The 16,587-nt window shown below is 46.9% G+C and overlaps 1 protein-coding gene across 2 annotated transcripts; it reads right to left on the bottom strand.

Moving 5' to 3' along the window:
• Positions 1 to 479: 479 nt before the first annotated feature.
• On the bottom strand, positions 480 to 14,513 carry GNPNAT1 (glucosamine-phosphate N-acetyltransferase 1). 2 transcript variants are annotated; one of them, XM_081915895.1, is made up of 6 exons: positions 14,413 to 14,513; positions 7,128 to 7,324; positions 6,487 to 6,549; positions 5,348 to 5,475; positions 5,193 to 5,254; positions 480 to 1,672 (listed from the first exon to the last, which is right to left on the bottom strand). In XM_081915895.1, exons 2-6 carry the CDS (start codon positions 7,297 to 7,299, stop codon positions 1,525 to 1,527), a joined length of 573 nt encoding a protein of 190 aa, XP_081772021.1. In that variant the 5' UTR covers positions 7,300 to 7,324; positions 14,413 to 14,513; the 3' UTR covers positions 480 to 1,524. The 2 variants fall into 2 exon arrangements, with proteins under 2 accessions (XP_081772021.1, XP_081772022.1); XM_081915896.1 differs by lacking the exon at positions 14,413 to 14,513 and adding an exon at positions 14,156 to 14,340.
• Between the last annotated feature and the right edge of the window lie 2,074 nt (positions 14,514 to 16,587).

Genomic DNA, 16,587 nt, shown 5'->3' with positions numbered 1-16,587 from the left:
TAGCCATATTGCCAGTATTTTTGGTTTTCTGTTCTTCAAACCTATACAGACGATTCGTAATTTACCTGAGGCTTAAGGATTTACATCCAAAATTATGTACAGCCAAAACAACCCTAAAACCGCCCCTGCAAGAGCACCCCTACTCTTCTGGAGCTGGTTTCACCAGGCAGGCCTTGCTCCCTATGAAATGCAGAGCGCTTTTAAGCTCTCCGCCTCACTTACCAGGCTCTGGGAGGCTCTCGCGCCTTTTCCTGGCTATAGTTTAAAGGCCAATGGAATCAGCAATCTCATTTAGAACTTTAAGTTGTGGATTAGCCCCCCTCCACAGGTTATGGTCCACTTAACTTCAAACATGTTCTCCATCCAACAGTATTCAATTGTCCCACGTGGATGAACTCCGCTAACATTTCTCAAATTACCCAAGTAAAACAGCAGGCCAACTAGAGCACGTCTAGACCAATGAAGAAGGAAAACCATAATTCAAAAGATTTTAACAGCCTCCATTTATTTATGTCTTAACAGTGCTTTTTAAAAAACCTGAATAAATAAACTTTAGTCACCCCCCCAATAAAGTTTTTAGAGTACCACAAAATGCATGAAATCCGCTTACGGCAGCCCTCAGTAATATTTTATAAAGCTATGTACTCGACTACAAAATTTTTCTGCAGTGCCCTTCATTTGCTTATAATGCCCAAGACTGCCCCCTTCAGGTTGAAATGGTGGGAGGAAAGTTGTACCGTTATTGGCGGCTCATGGCAAGAAGTGCTACGTGGCTTTATCTAAAGCCCCAAAGCATGGGGGAGCCTCTGAGATGTGGATTTGGGATCTGGAACATCTGCCGAGTGGGTTAGCATGGCAGAAGATTGCTTTTGCAAAGCATACATGTGATATAGCCCATGCTGGAAAAGAGGGAGCCCTGGCCCCGCAGCCTTTTCACAGCTACAAGAGATAAGAATACAATATTTTAGAAATGCAGGTTCTTTGTGTAAGCAATAATTTTTACCAATTGTGACTGCTAGGCAACTAACAGAACCGCTCAGGCCACTGCATGACAAATCAATCACTGCAGGGCTCTTCTGGGGCCCATGAAGATCTGAGGCGTACTAATGTCAAGACCAGTGACAGCCTGGTACAGAGCTTGCATTTCTCCTACCCACATGACTAGAAATCTCGCAAGTCAGTCCTGCCTCATTAACCACCACTGAATTGGCAGCACAAGACTTAGAAAAATACAATGCAAGATAGGAATCAGGTAAAAATATAACCTTTGGTTAAAAACCACCCCCACCTGGCAATAATCTTTCACATCCCAGCTAGCACAAAGCATTAACAGTAGGAAATGGCTTCTAAAACGTTTCCGGTCAGCAAGGAAACCTAAATCAAAGTCTGCTGTACTGTATTTGTTGTCCCATCTCCTGAGGTGTTAATTTCATTTGCAGCCATTTGCTTTCCACAAAGAGACAAAGAGAAAAGAGACAGTCCTCCACCAACAGTCCATTACATGAGATTACAGCTGGAAGTTCTTTAATTGAAGAATCTTTGATACATGTAGTTTTCTTCAGATACTGAATATCCAAATTTTTCATAGAAAGCAACATTTTTTGGCTGACACTCGAGAGTGATTTTGTAGCAATTCAGTCTCTTACTTAGCAATGTGAGAGTTGACATCAATCTAGAAGAAGAAGAAGAGAAGTTAATACAATCATACCTTGTGTTGCATTAGGTTCACATTGCGTCTTTTCGGCTTGCGAACGCGGCAAACCCGGAAGTGGATACTTCTGGTTTTTGCTGTGCGCATGCAGAAGCGTTCTGCGCGCTTTGCACATACAGAAGGGCTCTATTGCGCTCCGTGGTTGCGCAGAAGCGCCGCTCTAGTTGCAGACTTTTCAGGGTGCGAATGGCAGCCCGGAATGGATCATGTCCGCAACTAGAGGTACCACTGTACTCTGAAACAAACTATGGGTATACTCTTGCAAAAGGGACGTCAAACTGCATGTACCAGGCAACCGTGAATCTATACATCAGCACTGCTGTCATCACCACCATGCGCAAATGGATAGTAGGAGCCACTTTACAGCAAAGGGAAAACAATAGGAAGCTCCCACTTTCTAACCCTGAGTGGAAAGAGACAAGAATTTCAGAGGGAGAGAGTATACAGTAAGATGAGACATACCGTATTTTTCACTCCATAAGACACACCTTTCCACTCCAAAAAAGTAAGGGGAAATGTGTGTGCGTCTTATGGCGCGGAGGCAGGCGGGAAATGCCCCCAAGAGCCGCGTGCTCTTTAAAGGGTGCACGGCTCTTGGGGGCTTTTGCAGGATGTGGGGGAATTCCCTTACCTCGTAGAAAAGCCCCCAAGAGCTGCACTCCCTTTCACGAGCCGCGTGGAGCTCTTGGGGGCTTCTCCCTCCTGGGGAAAGGCCTGCAACTGCCGCGCACACGCTCCATGCGGCTCGTGAAAGGGAGCGCTGAGAAGAGCCTGGGATGCATATAGGCTCTGCTCAACGCTCCCTTAAAAAAAAAAAATTCTTGCATTCCCCCTCTAAAAACTAGGTGCGTCTTATGGAGCGAAAAATACGCTACATTATTGCGAATTAATAAGGGAAGTCCAAAAGGAGTCTCTTAACTAGGGCAGGGGTTCTCAAACATTTTCTCCAGGCCACATGTTCAGGATAAAAATTAGCTTCTGTCAAACCAATTTTTTTATTGATAAATACATTGGAAAACAAAAAGAAGCAACTCCTAGTAGTGCTTGGTTTATAACCCAGAACACAACTACTTTATAATATGATCACGGGACATCCAGAAAGTATAAAACAATGCAGCTACATAAGAACAGGAATCATTCCAAAATATTAATGAGCCTCTTACATATGTACCTTAAGGATGTATACAGACCCAATAGGAGGTGTGAGCTTGCTTTTGCCAGCTAATTCCTTTGTATTAGGTCTAATTTGAGGCAAACAAACTCATCAGCACAAAGAAGCCTTTCTCTTTTCTGATGGTTCACATTTGTTAGGAGTTGAAAATCCCTGTTCACTACAAGATATCATGGGGAACTGTACAGGTGAAACTCTGAAAATGAGAATATCGTGGAAAAGTTCATTTATTTCAGTAATTCAACTTAAAAGGTGAAACTAATATGTGAGATAGACTCATGACATGCAAAGCAAGAAAATTAGAATATTAAATGAAATCAGCAAAACAAGGATTGCAAATAGAGCAATATTGGACCTATTCTAATTTTCTGAGATGGTTAATTTGGGGTTTTCATCAGCTGTATGCCATGATCATCACAATTATAACAAATAAAGGCTTGACGTATCTCGCTTTGCATGTCATGAGTCTATCTCATACATTGTTTCACCTTTTAAGTTGAATTACTGAAATAAATGAACTTTTCCACAATATTCTCATTTTCCGAGTTTTACCTGTAGAAGAATGGCCGATGCTCTTGAAGATAGGTGTGAATACTATTTCTGGTTGTATATCCCCCCTCATACTACACTAGACTGAAATGCTTAAAAGTTTATTTGATTGTCCTTACATCTTCCTGCCACCCTTGCCTCCCTCTCCTGCCACACCCTTTGAGAATCACTGAACTAGGGAGACATTCCTCTCGAAGGAGGTTTGAAGTGTATACCTTGGCAGGGTCCTGCAATTTGGGTACAGATTAAATGCCCAAAAGGCAAGCAAAGAACTATGCCAGTTGGAAAGAATAGAAGCACAATGAGTCCAAACGGAAATGGGGTGTTGTAAACTTTACATCCAAAGGAGATCAAGGGCTGTGTTTTAGCCAAATAACTTAATAAGGTAGGTTACAAATAAACTGGCTTCAGGTGAGACAGGGTTTGGGGTGTGTGTGTATGGATGTGAATGTGGAGCTTATGGAGAGCTATCTGGTTAGTGTTACTAGGCTGCATGCTCAGCAATTAGAAGGTTCCATGTTAAATCCCTGGCATCTCTTAAGAAACACTGGATAGCTGCTGTCATTTACTGTAGACAATACTGAACTGGATAGACCAAAGATCTGACTGTACAGTGGTACCTCGGGTTAAGTACTTAATTTGTTCCGGAGGTCCGTACTTAACCTGAAACTGTTCTTAACCTGAAGCACCACTTTAGCTAATGGGGCCTCCTGCTGCTGCTGCTCTGCCCGAGCACAATTTCTGTTCTCATCCTGAAGCAAAGTTCTTAACCTGAAGCACTACTTCTGGGTTAGCAGAGTCTGTAACCTGAAGCGTATGTAACCCGAGGTACCACTGTATAAGACAGCTCTTTATGTTCCCATAAGCCCAATGCTCCCAGCTACGGCATCACACTTCCGGAAGCGCTTAAGAGACTCAAATCAGGGTGATGAAGCTGTGGCCCAGCAGATCAACTCTGACCATACGTCATACTGGGCACGGCTGGTGTGAATTGGTCCAACATCATTTGGAGACCCACAAATTCCCCATCCATGGGCAAAGGGTATGAGCTGTAAAATTGCTGATTCAAGTGTTGAGAGAACTTGTCATAGAGCTATAAGTGGTCTTCAAAAAGCCACTTCCTTCAACTTCACTCCTGCAATACAGGGATAATACCAGCCCCCTATTACAGAATGGTTGTAAAGAATGAATATGACTAGTTTGGGATGCTTGAAATGTGTTACATAAATATCAGTTTATTGCTTTAGAAGAAGTTTAGCCTTGCAGAATGTGTGTTTGGGGGAGAGCGTCAGACACCATTGGTGATTTTTATTGCTATTGTTATTTTTTATTAAATTTCTCTATCGCCATTCATCCAAGGGTCACGGGGCAGCTACAGTATCAAAACAAAAAAATGCATAACGTAGTAACAAGCAAAAACCACCCCTCCTACAGTTTAAAAGGCCATAGCTTTCTTAATCCGCCAAAGCCCTGGGAGAAGAGGAAAGGTTTTGTTGGGCTTAAAAATATATAATGAAGGCACCAGGTGAGCCTCCCTGGAAAGAGAATTCCACAAGTGGGGAGGCACCTCGGAAAAGGCCGTTCTCATAGAGGAGGCACACAAAGAAAGGCCAGAATGCTTGCAAGGACTGGGTTGGTTCATATGGCGAGAGGTGGTCCTTGCTCATTTGCTCACTTAGGTCTTGTGGGGCATGTAAGAGGCAGCTGGCACCACGCCCCACAACCCGGCTGGTAAGCTAAAGACGATTAACAGCCACTTACAGTTTCCCAAGTTGTTTTCCTCGGCATTCTCCGCTTACAACAACGTCTTCTATTCTGCCCCTCTGTGAAGACAGGCAATGCCACTTAGCCGCTGAGTACTAGAAAGTGCCAGAACTTATTCACAGCAACAGTATTTCCCGCACTACCCAACATACCTTTGCACACGAGTGAGTAAACTTGTGTTCTATGACTAAAGTTGCAGTAGCCACAATCTCTCCTAGAATAGTATCTTCCACTACTGTAACGTAGTAGTCCCCAGAACTCTTCATGTGTTCGAATGTTTCTAGAAAATACAGGTAGGAGCATTCTTGATAAGAGGATCTACATTCCCCTGGTATGAGGTTTTCCTATAGCTCTGCTCAGGTTTGCATACCCAGATTATTATTATTATTACTACTATTACTACTACTACATACATGGGACACGGGTGGCGCTGTGGGCTAAACCACAGGGCCTAGGACTTGCTGATCAGAAAGTTGGCGGTTCGAATCCCCGCGACGGGGTGAGCTCCCGTTGCTTGGTCCCTGCTCCTGCCAACCTAGCAGTTCGAAAGCACGTCAAAGTGCAAGTAGATAAATAGGTACCACTCCGGCGGGAAGGTAAACGGTGTTTCCATGCGCTGCTCTGGTTCACCAGAAGCGGCTTAGTCATGCTGGCCACATGACCCAGAAGCTGTACGCCGGCTCCCTCGGCCAATAAAGCGAGATGAGTGTCAGAACCCCAGAGTCGGCCACGACCGGACCTTTACCTTACTACTACATACATACTTACTTACTAAATTTGTATACCACCCTTCATATGAAGATCCCAGGGCAGTTGACAACATAAAAATACAAAATGGGAACACAAAATACTTAATAAAACAAAAGCAAACCAATAACCTCCCCTCCCACAAACACATTTAAAAGGCCCTAGAATGTTCAATCAGCCAAAGTTATAGTTATAACTTTGTTATAAGAAAGTCCTAGTTATAGAGAAACGATTTTGCCTGGCACCTAAAAACGATCTGCCAGAATATACTGACTGCACCTAACCCTTGACAAGCAGGTGAATAGAATGTGAGGGTCTCTTATGGGAAAGGCAAGTGATGTGCAACTGTCGATGTTTGTCAAATGTATAGGCTGCCCAATGACTGGGTTCCCCCTGCTTTTTTTGCTACTTAAACCACTCCTCACACCCATGAACTCATGATTTACCAACAAAGCATCTCTTTTAGACGCCAAGCAAGGTCCGTGAGACAGCTGCACTGAAGCAAACCCCCTGTTCCCTTCATCCAAGCTGCAAAGGTACTCACTGATGAATTTCTCAGGGCTGACAATTCCTGTTTCTGTCAGTTGACCTAAAACTTTTAAAAAGCCTGCAAGAGAGAGAAAGGGTTTGCATAAATGTATTTTTCAAGGCAAGCACAAAACTCGATATTCAAGTAGAGATTCCACAAGTAGTGCCCACAATTCAGTGTCTGGAGTGATGTGGGAGACAAGATCCAAGAAGCCACTACAATACAGTTTTTCAAGTGTAGTGAAATGGGCAACATTTTTAGACAGCCCTTCAGCAAAGCTATCAGGGCAGCATAAAATAAAGTTAATAAAAACACCCCCAAAAATGGAAAATCACGAACAAACTAACAGAGGAGAGGAACCACACAAAACCTAGCAAAACGGATATGGTGCTTTTTACATTCAGAATTATTTTTCTTTGGCGATCGCTTGTAGCCGAGTAAGACAGTCTTCCATAAACATGGAATTATTTTAAGCCCTTCCTATCCAAGACCAACAGTCCTGCTCTTCTTACAATGCATTTTCTACAAAACTATCCACTGTAAGACTTAATATTTTGCTCTGGCCGTTGTCCTCGAATGCAGTCCTGGGTTATGATGTGCATATGTAGCCTTTGAGTTCAAGCGGACTTAGGCGTTCAGAGAAAAGTGAGCTGTACCTTTGTTGATGTCAGCAATGCAAAGCGGTCGCAAAACTAAACCACTGCCCGGTTCCACAGGGGAAATAGCAGGGGAGAACGTCACGGTATTCTGACTCCAGTCCAGTTCCTGAAGGAGGCGAGGGTCATACAATGGCGTGGTGTCCGGCTTTACGGTTGCCGCAGGCATCATGGCAGCTGAGACTGTAACTGGCGGACTGGAAATAAAAAACACAATGATTCACATTTGGAAATCGTTTAGCGTTTCTATGTTTCTTGCTCGTTTAAAGTTTATTTACTGCCTTTCCAACCCCATGCAGTTACTCAGTGTGGCTAACAGCTGTTGGGCGTTTCAGTCCTTAGACCAGCCTCAAATAATGCCAAACTGACCTTCGTCTTGTCCTAAACTTTCCAGGCACCCTATGGCTCTGCTCCCAATTTTGACTTGCCTTCTGTCCCAGTAAAAGGTAAAGGGACCCCTGACCATTAGGTCCAGTCGCGGCTGACTCTGGGGTTGCGGCGCTCATCTCGCTTTATTGGCCGAGGGATCCGGTGTATAGCTTCCGGGTCACGTGGCCAGCAGGACTAAGCCGCTTCTGGTGAACCAGAGCAGTGCATGGAAACGCCGTTTACCTTCCCGCCGGAGTGGTACCTATTAATCTACTTGCACTTTAACGTGCTTTCGAACTGCTAGGTTGGCAGGAGCAGGGACCGAGCAACAGGAGCTCACCCCATTGGGGGATTCGAACCGCCGACCTTCTGATCGGTAAGTCCTAGACTTTGTGGTTTAACCCACAGCGCCAGTCCAGTGCAAATACACACATTTTTCCCCGGGTTAAAAAATGCTAGAAAAATGGCATCTAGAACACTGGAATAATTTAAACTATTCCTTTCAGGCGCCAAGAGAGATAAGAATTTGACAAGGGGCTGCTGTTGCTCCTCTTCCAAATATCTTTTAAACTAGCCATGTTCCTTACTTTAACTCACAGCTAAAACATAAAATCGTAATAATGCATATGATTCAAAGATACCATCTAAAAATATTTGACACTTGTACCGAAACTTTCAGAAGTTAAAATATACATTCCATATCAATGCCACCCTTCTGAAATATAAGATAAATAAGAACATGATTGCATAGCAGCCTATTACCTTGATGTCTCTGACGCAACAAAAGGTTAACATTAAAGCAATATTTATTTTTTCATCAGACAGGTTCTTTGAACTAAAAAATACACCAGGATCTGGGGTTAAACAAACACCCCAAGCACAGCATATGAACTTTTAGATAACAATGTTTGCGTCTGGAGGGCTTTCTTTTCTCAGGGGAACAAAATTATAAAACATTTTACAGAGCAAGAGTATCATTCATACTGTGATTTGTGCAGACCACAAAATTACAAGAAATTAGCATTATTCCAGCTAAGAGAGTGAGCTTTCTCTTATAGTCTGCCTAAAGCTAGTCATCTCTGCAAAGACTGAAAGTAGGCAGCCAACTTCATCTTTCCCCTTTTGTGTATCAGCAGCCAAGAGGGAAGGGTCTTGTACACACCAACAATCATTTTCCCACGCTAATGTTCATAAGCCAAAATGAGCGCCAGCAAAACTCACTGCACCAATTCTTGGCTACCCTGAACACGTGATCTATAAGGTGATCCAGACTAAAACTTCCATCATTGCTGACCATGCTGGTGGGAGCTGCAGTTCAAAACATCTGGAGGGCAGCAGGTTGGGGATCTACAGGATGCAAAGTGTGAAGGCAAGGATTCAAAGGTCCCTTTCCCAGGCAGTATAGCAGAAGTAGGGAAACTGTGGTCCTCCAAGTGTTGTTGACTCCAACTCCCATCAGCCCCAGCCAGAATGGACAGTGAAAGGGATGATGAGAGCTGGAGTCCAAAGGCACCTGATCACAGCTTCCCCCATCTTAATAATAATAATAATACCGTATTTTTCGCACCATAGGACGCACTTTTTGCCCTCCAAGAATGAAGGGGAAATGTGTGTGCGTCCTATGGTGCGAATGCAGGCTTTGCTGAAGCTGGAGAGCGAGAGGGGTTGGTGCGCACCGACCCCTCTCACTCTCCAGGCTTCAGGAGAGCCCCACCGCCAGCCCCACAAGCTCAGGGGACAGCGGGGAGGCGGAACGCCACCATCCCGCTGTCCCCCGACTTGGTTAGAAGGGTGGCGGGGGGAGAAGCCTGCTCCTCCCTGTCGCCAGCCCCGCAAACTCGGGGGACAGCGGGAGAGGCGTAGCGCGCCCGTCCCGCTGTCCCCCGACTTGGCTAGAAGGCTGGCGGGGGGGGGGGAAGAAGCCTGCTCCTCCCCGTCGCCAGCCCCGCAAACTCGGTTTGGAGGCTGGCGGAGGGCTTCCTCCTCCCTCAGCCCCGCAAGCTCCCAGAGCGATGCCAAAGCTGCGCGCAGCTTCGGCATGGCTCTGGGTCCCGTTCTGGGGGAGGGGGAAGCTCGGGCTTCCCCCGCCCCAGCCCCGCGTCTCCAGCCGGGAGACGGTTGCGGGGGGCTGCTTTAGCCCCGCGCATGCTCTCCCGGCTGGAGAGGTGACGCGCGCCTATGGAGGCTCCTGCCATAGGCGCGCGTCACCTCTCCAGCCGGGAGAGGGTCGCGGGGGGCGCACCGACCCCTCTCGCTCTCCAGGCTTCAGGTTCCTTTCGACCTGCTCTTTGGGGCTGGCGGGGGAAGCCCACCACCAGCCCCAAAGAGCAGGTCAGGGAGCAGCGGCCACAGGCCCGCGTCACCTCTCCAGCCGGGAGAGGGTCGCGGGGGGCTAAAGCAGCCCCCCGCGACCCTCTCCCGGTTGGAGAGGTGACGCGCGCCTATGGCAGGAGCCTCCATAGGCGCGCGTCATCTCTCCAGCCGGGAGAGCACGCAGGGGGCTAAAGCAGCCCCCCGCGACCCTCTCCCGGCTGGAGAGGTGACGCGCGCCTATGGCCGCTGCTCCCTGACCTGCTCTTTGGGGCTGGTGGTGGGCTTCCCCCGCCAGCCCCAAAGAGCAGGTCGAAAGGAACCTGAAGCCTGGAGAGCGAGAGGGGTCGGTGCGCACTGACCCCTCTCGCTCTCCAGGCTTCCAAGGTAGCCGCCTGAACGCACCTTAAACGGCACCTTGTTTTAGAGCGGGAAAACAAAAGGGGGAAAATTCTCCCACTCTCTGCGCAGCGCCTCCTGCCGCTTTGCTGAAGGGGCGCTGGGCAGAGAGCAGAAGAATTTTTTTCCCTTGTTCTCCCCCCTCTAAAACAAGGTGCGTCCTATTGTCCGGTGCGTCCTATGGTGCGAAAAATACGGTAATAATAATAATAATAATTTTTATTTATACCCAGCCCTCCCCAGCCAGAGCCGGGCTCAGGGCGGCTAACACCAATAAAATTACAATAAAGCATAATAGGGGAACACAGACAAACAAAAACCAGTTTATTAAAATACAGGTTAAAATACAATTTAAAATGCAGCCTCATTTTAAAAGTAGCCCATAAATCAAAACCGTAAGGGGAGGGAAACATAAGGGTCAGACTGAGTCCAAACCAAAGGCCAGGTGGAACAGCTCTGTCTTGCAGGCCTGCAGAAAGATGTCAAGTCCCGCAGGGCCCTGGTCTCCTGGGACAGAGCATTCCACCAAGTCGGGGCCAGTACTGAAAAGGCCCTGGCTGTAGTTGAGACCAATCTAATCACCTTGCGGCTTGGGATCTCTAAAATGTTGTCATTTGTGGACCTTAAGTTCCTCCATGGGGCATACCAGGAGAGGCGGTCCCGTAGGTACGAGAGTCCTAGGCCACATAGGGCTTTAAAGGTCAAAACCAGCACCTTAAACCTGACCCTGTACTCCACCGCGAGCCAGTGCAACTGGTAACATATAACAAACCACTGGTGGAACCAGGAGCACTTTTTTTAAAAAAACACTTTTTTATTAAAAAAACACACCAATTTATAAAGTGATTCACAGCCTGGAGTTATAAAAGCAGTACACAGTATGACAAAATAAGTTCATCTGTGTGATGTGTCATTGGAAGGGGGTGTCTGCTCTTCCACTGGCCAAATCCAGACCTAAAGCAGCTCTCGACGCCAGCCCTCTTTCCTTGATGCCAACACCTCTGTTGCAAGATGTACGGATCCCTGTTCAACATACAGAAATAAGTTCTGCAGCTGAGTCAACCATTAAGGGTGGGAATGAAATGAAGGAAATGTTTGCTATAATGTGAAGAAAGCAAACAAGGAAATAGCTGGCTACATTTTGCATCCGTGTACTTTTTCAGAAAAGTGGGTGTGAATTCATAGTTATCCTTCTCGTCTGACTTGGCACGCCATTCTAAAGAAGCAACCCCTTCCTCTCATTTAAGCTCAACTCTCTTTGGCTGACAGAATTACATTTTACTGGATATTTATTTCAGAGATGTGGATGTTCCACAGCTTTCACTAGCTGCCGGCATCTTCCCTTCTAACCCACTGTGGCGAAATGCTTAAGGAGCGCTGGAACAGGGTGTGGGAGATTGAGAGTTCAAATCCCTACTCTGCCATGAAGCTCGCTGCGTGACCTTGGGCCAGTTGCTGTCTCTTAGTTTAACCTTAGCCTACTTTGCAGGGTGGTTGTGACGATCAAACAGAATTGTGTGTGTCACCTTGTGCTCCTTGAATGAAAGCTGGGATATAAATGTAATAAACAATACAGTGGTACCTCGGGTTACAGATGCTTCAGGTTACAGACTCCGCTAACCCAGAAATAGTACCTTGGGTTAAGAACTTTGCTTCAGGATGAGAACAGAAATCGTGCGGCAGTGGAACAGCGGCATTAGCTAAAGTGGTGCTTCAGGTTAAGAACAGTTTCAGGTTAAGAACGGACCTCCAGAATGAATTAAGTACCTAACCTGAGGTACCACTGTAATAATAATAATAATAATAATAATAATAATAATAATAAATTTTATTTATATCCCGCCCTCCCCAGCCCAAGCCAGGCTCAGAGTGCCTAACAACAATAAAAGTAACACAGTTTACATAAAATCACAATCAATTAATTGAAATGCATTCTAAAATTAATTCATTCTAAAATCAATTCAAAATCAAATTGATGGCAACCATTGGGCCAGAGTTCTATGAGGAATACCGAAGGAGGGGGTCAGGCTGTGCCTTGGCCAAAGGCCTGGTGGAACAGCTCTGTCTTGCAGGCCCTGCGGAAAGATGTCAAGTTCCGCAGGGCCCTGGTCTCTTGTGACAGAGCGTTCCACCAGATCGGGGCCACAGCCAAAAAAGCCCTGGCTCTGGCTGAGGCCAGCCTAACCTCCCTGTGGCCCAGGATCTCCAAGATGTTTTTGTTTGAAGACTGTAAGGTCCTCCGTGGGACATTCCAGTATGAGGGTCCTAGGCTGCATAGGCTTTAAAGGTTAAAACCAGCACCTTAAACCTGATCCTGTACTCCACCGGGAGCCAGTGCAGCTAGTACAGCACCGGGTGAATGTGATCCCACAGCAAGGACCCCGTAAGGAGTCTCACCACGGCATTCTGGTCTCTGGCTGTTAACCCAAAAGTTGGTGGTTCGAGTCCCCCCAAGGATGGCTAAGGGCAGGATTCCTGCATTGCAGAGGGCTGGACTAGATGACCCCTGGGTCCCTTCCAACTTTATGATTCTATGAATAACTCATAAGAACAAACGTAAGAAAAGCCTTCTTCTATCAGGCCAAAGATCTGCCTAGTCCAGCATCTCGTTCTCACGGGTAATAATAATCATAGTAATAATTTATTATTTATACCTCGCCCATTTGGCTGGGTTTCCCCAGCCACTCTGGGCGGCTTCCAACAGAATATTAAAATACAATAGTCTATTAAACATTAAAAGCTTCCCTAAACAGGGCTGACTTCAGACGTCTTCTAAAAGTCTGGTAGCTATTTTTCTCTTTGACATCTGGTGGGAGGGAGTTCCACAGGGCGGGTGCCACCTCCGAGAAGACCCTGTGCCAAGCAGATGCCCCACTGCAAAGCCCACAAGCAGGAGGGGGCTTCTTTCCCTGCTGGCAGTGCCCACCCACTGGGATCCCTCAGCGATGTTTCTCAGCATCTCCCCTCACAACGAGAGGAGTGCCCCAGGTATCTCCAAGTCAGCTGCCAGCTCTGACAACCGGGAGGCCAGACAGACGCTTTCTTCAACCCCCACAACAACCCTGTGAGGTAGGTTAGGCTGAGAGGCAGGGAATGGCCCAGGGAGAGCTTCATGGCCAAGGGAGGATTCGAACCCAGGTCTCCCATGTCCGAGTCCGAAATTCTTAGCCACATAGATATATAGAAACTTGGAGAGTCTTTCTATAGGAAGTGTGCATGCACACAAATATACTCAGAATAAACTTAGTTGGTCTCTAAGGTGCTACTGGGCAAATTTTAATTTTTTTTCAGGAGAGTCTTCTAGCCATGGACCTGAGCATCAGCAAATCCAGTTCCACAGCAGATCGTACCAGAATCAGTTTATGTGCCCAATATGCATTTCTGCCACAGGTGTAGCAACAAGGAAGCTTCAGGGGAGCATCTTGCAAAGAAAACCGCAGCCCTGCCCCTGGGGGCTGCGGTCCCAGACTGGCACCTGCCATAGCTGTCAACATTCAGATTTGAAAATAAGGGATCAGCAGCCTCACCTGTCCCGGGGAGCCTCAAAAATAAGGGGCCGGCAGCCTCACCTGTCCCGGGGAGCCTCGAAAGTAAGGGGTCGGCAACCTCACCTGTCCTGGGGAGCCTCAAAAATAAGGGACTGGCAGCCTCACCTGTCCCGGGGCGTCTCAAAAATAAGGGATAACCAGCGTCACCTGTCCTGGGGAGCCTCAAAAGTAAGGGGTCGGCAGCCTCACCTGTCCCGGGGAGCCTCAAAAATAAGGGACCGGCAGCCTCACCTGTCCCGGGGACAGTCTACGGGATAGCAGCGGGAAACGTCGCTGGAATAAGGGAATTTCCAGCAAAAAAAGGGAAGGTTGACAGCTATGGCACCTGCCATGTTACAACCCCTCCCCTCCTCCAAGAGCTTATCTGGGAGGCGCCGCCACACCTGCACCGGGGGGACCAACCTGGCAGGGTCCTTGCACTCCTTGAGGCAACTGGCAATATTTTATCCGCCGCCCCAAAGGGAAGAAGTATTGAGGACCTGGGCTCGCCTGGAAGCCCCCTTCCACCTGGCGGACCGGCTAGCCGGCAGGCGCTCTGCCCATGCTCAGAGGCACTCTCGTCACCCTGTAGGTTCCATAGGGCTCTCCCCGTCTCCTGCCCCCCCCCGTTGATTGACTCCCCCCTCACCCACGCGCGCCCACGTCACCCCCGCACTTACCCTCCGCGTGCACGCGCCGCGCTCTCCCGACTTCTCTCCCCCCCCCTCGCGAGACGCCGGCTGAGGGGAGAAGCGGCGATGAGGCGCCTCCCAGCGCGCACGCGCAGCTGTGACTGACGTGGCGGCTCGCCGGGAGGGGCGGGGCCCGGAGGCCGTGGGAAAGGAGCCAATCGGGAAAGGGCGCTCCTTGACTTGCCCCGCCCCCTTTCTCACTCACTCGCTCCATCTCCCTCCCGCAAAAGCCAAAGAATGCCAGGCTGGCCAGTGCGCATGCGCTCTGCCTCTTAAGGCAAGCAAGCGGGGCGGGGAAGATGGAATGCGGAACACCCCGGGGCGCGCATGCGTACTGCTTTTCCATGCTTCAGCGTGGTCCCGTTTAAAGCGCGTTATGTTTAAATGTCGTTCTTGTTATCGTCGTTATTATTGTTGTTATTATTGTTATTATTGTTATTATTATTATTATTATTATCATTACTATATATATTTTATTTATTTATTTTTTATTATCTTTATTGAATTAGAGAGAAAGCATGAATTAAACATGACATCCAAATATTTAAAAAGTTAAAGACAAAATACAAAAAAGGGAAAAATATAAAAAGGGGGGAAAGGAAGAAAAATAATAAATAAGGAAAAAGGAAAAAAGAATTAGCCAAGTACACAAAATTGTTCAAAATTGATACAAACAGTAAAATAAATTACATTTGCAATCCTTCTTTTCTTTCTTTCTTTCTTTCTTTCTTTGCCGTCACTTTCTCTTCCAGAAAACCAGTTTGAATCCCTGCTATATTAGTTGACTTCCCTCTATCTCTTTGCAGTTTCAAGGCTTCTCTTAAGTGACAAATATTCTGTATTCATTTATTAAAATCAGTTTTTTCCATTATATCTGTGAGATTAATCTTAAGCACAACCAAGTAGTGTTTGTTTGTGTTTTACTATATATCTTTTAGTGCGGTGCTTCCTCCACTTTGGAACTCCCTGCCTCTTGATAAACAAGCCTACCCAGATACCTAGAAAGCTGGCATGTGTTTTGGTTTTATAGAAATCATAGAATTGGAAGGGACACCCAGGGTCATCTAGTCCAACCCCCTGCAATGCAGGAATCTTCTCGGTCAAAGCGTCCATGACACCACAGAGGGAGAGGAGCCATGCTTGATTTCTCCTGGGATCCAAGGCTATGGGAGAAGCAAGACCTCCTGGGACGTTGAGGCATATGTGTAAAAAAAGCATAGATCCTAAGACACCACAGTCTCAGTTCTGTCTCATTCCAAGGACACAGAGCCTTGGACAAGTGCCTGGAACCCCTGAAATCTTATACTGCTTGGATAATATTGTGGTGTGAAACACTAATTTTAATTTTCTGAAAGTTTTAATTGTTTTTACTAATAACTGTATTGTTCTTTTTGTTAAGTGCTTCGAATGGGGTTTTTATTCCAATCAAGCGGTATACACATTTTTTGCAATGAATAAATATTATATTATTATTTATTAGCAACTATCCTGTTGAATAGTGAGTAGACATAGCAGACGACGCAGCGATTTCTCCAAAGCAGCTCTTTATTTGTAAGCTGGAACTGAACTGAACAGCAAACAGCTCAGCCGGCCTGCTTTTATAGGCAGCCGGCTGTCAACATTGTAGCAACAACAACCCAGAGTTTCCCACCTAAAATAACTGACGTGGACCTGAGTGAAAACTATCTACAGACCTGAGTGAAAACTATCTACAGTATCCCCCTGCTGGCCCAGGGTGAAACTTCACTACATAACACAAAGCCTAGAACTTGCCGATCAGAAGGTCGGCAGTTCGAATCCCCGCGACGGGGTGAGCTCTGCTCCTGCCAACCTAGCAGTTCGAAAGCACGAAGTGGAAGTAGATAAATAGGGACTGCTCTGGCGGGAAGGTAAACGACGTTTCCGTGCGCTGCTCTGGTTCGCCAGAAGCGGCTTAGTCATGCTGGCCACATGACCCGGAAGCTGTACACCGGCTCCCTCGTCCAATAAAGCGAGATGAGCGCCGCAACCCCAGAGTCGGCCACGACTGGACCTAATGATCAGGGGTCCCTTTACCTATCCTATCTTTAAAACACATCTGAAGGCAGCCCTGTTTCGGGAAGTTTTTAATATTTAATGCTGTATTGTTTCTAACACTTGATTGGGAGCCGCCCAGAGTGGCTG

Source organism: Podarcis melisellensis, assembly GCF_964234715.1.
Source record: "Podarcis melisellensis genome assembly, chromosome: 1".
Classification (NCBI taxonomy): domain Eukaryota; kingdom Metazoa; phylum Chordata; class Lepidosauria; order Squamata; family Lacertidae; genus Podarcis; species Podarcis melisellensis.
This window is presented reverse-complemented; position numbering and strand designations above follow the sequence as displayed.

Bases quoted from the DNA above. Each gene is read 5' to 3' on its own strand.
- GNPNAT1 (XM_081915895.1), bottom strand. From the start codon at position 7,299: ATGATGCCTGCGGCAACCGTAAAGCCGGACACCACGCCATTGTATGAC. The intron at 6,550-7,127 runs GTACAGCTCACT...TCTCTCTTGCAG, and splicing joins CATTGCTGACATCAACAAAG to GCTTTTTAAAAGTTTTAGGT. The intron at 5,476-6,486 runs GTGAGTACCTTT...TGTATTTTCTAG, and splicing joins CAGCCCTGAGAAATTCATCA to AAACATTCGAACACATGAAG.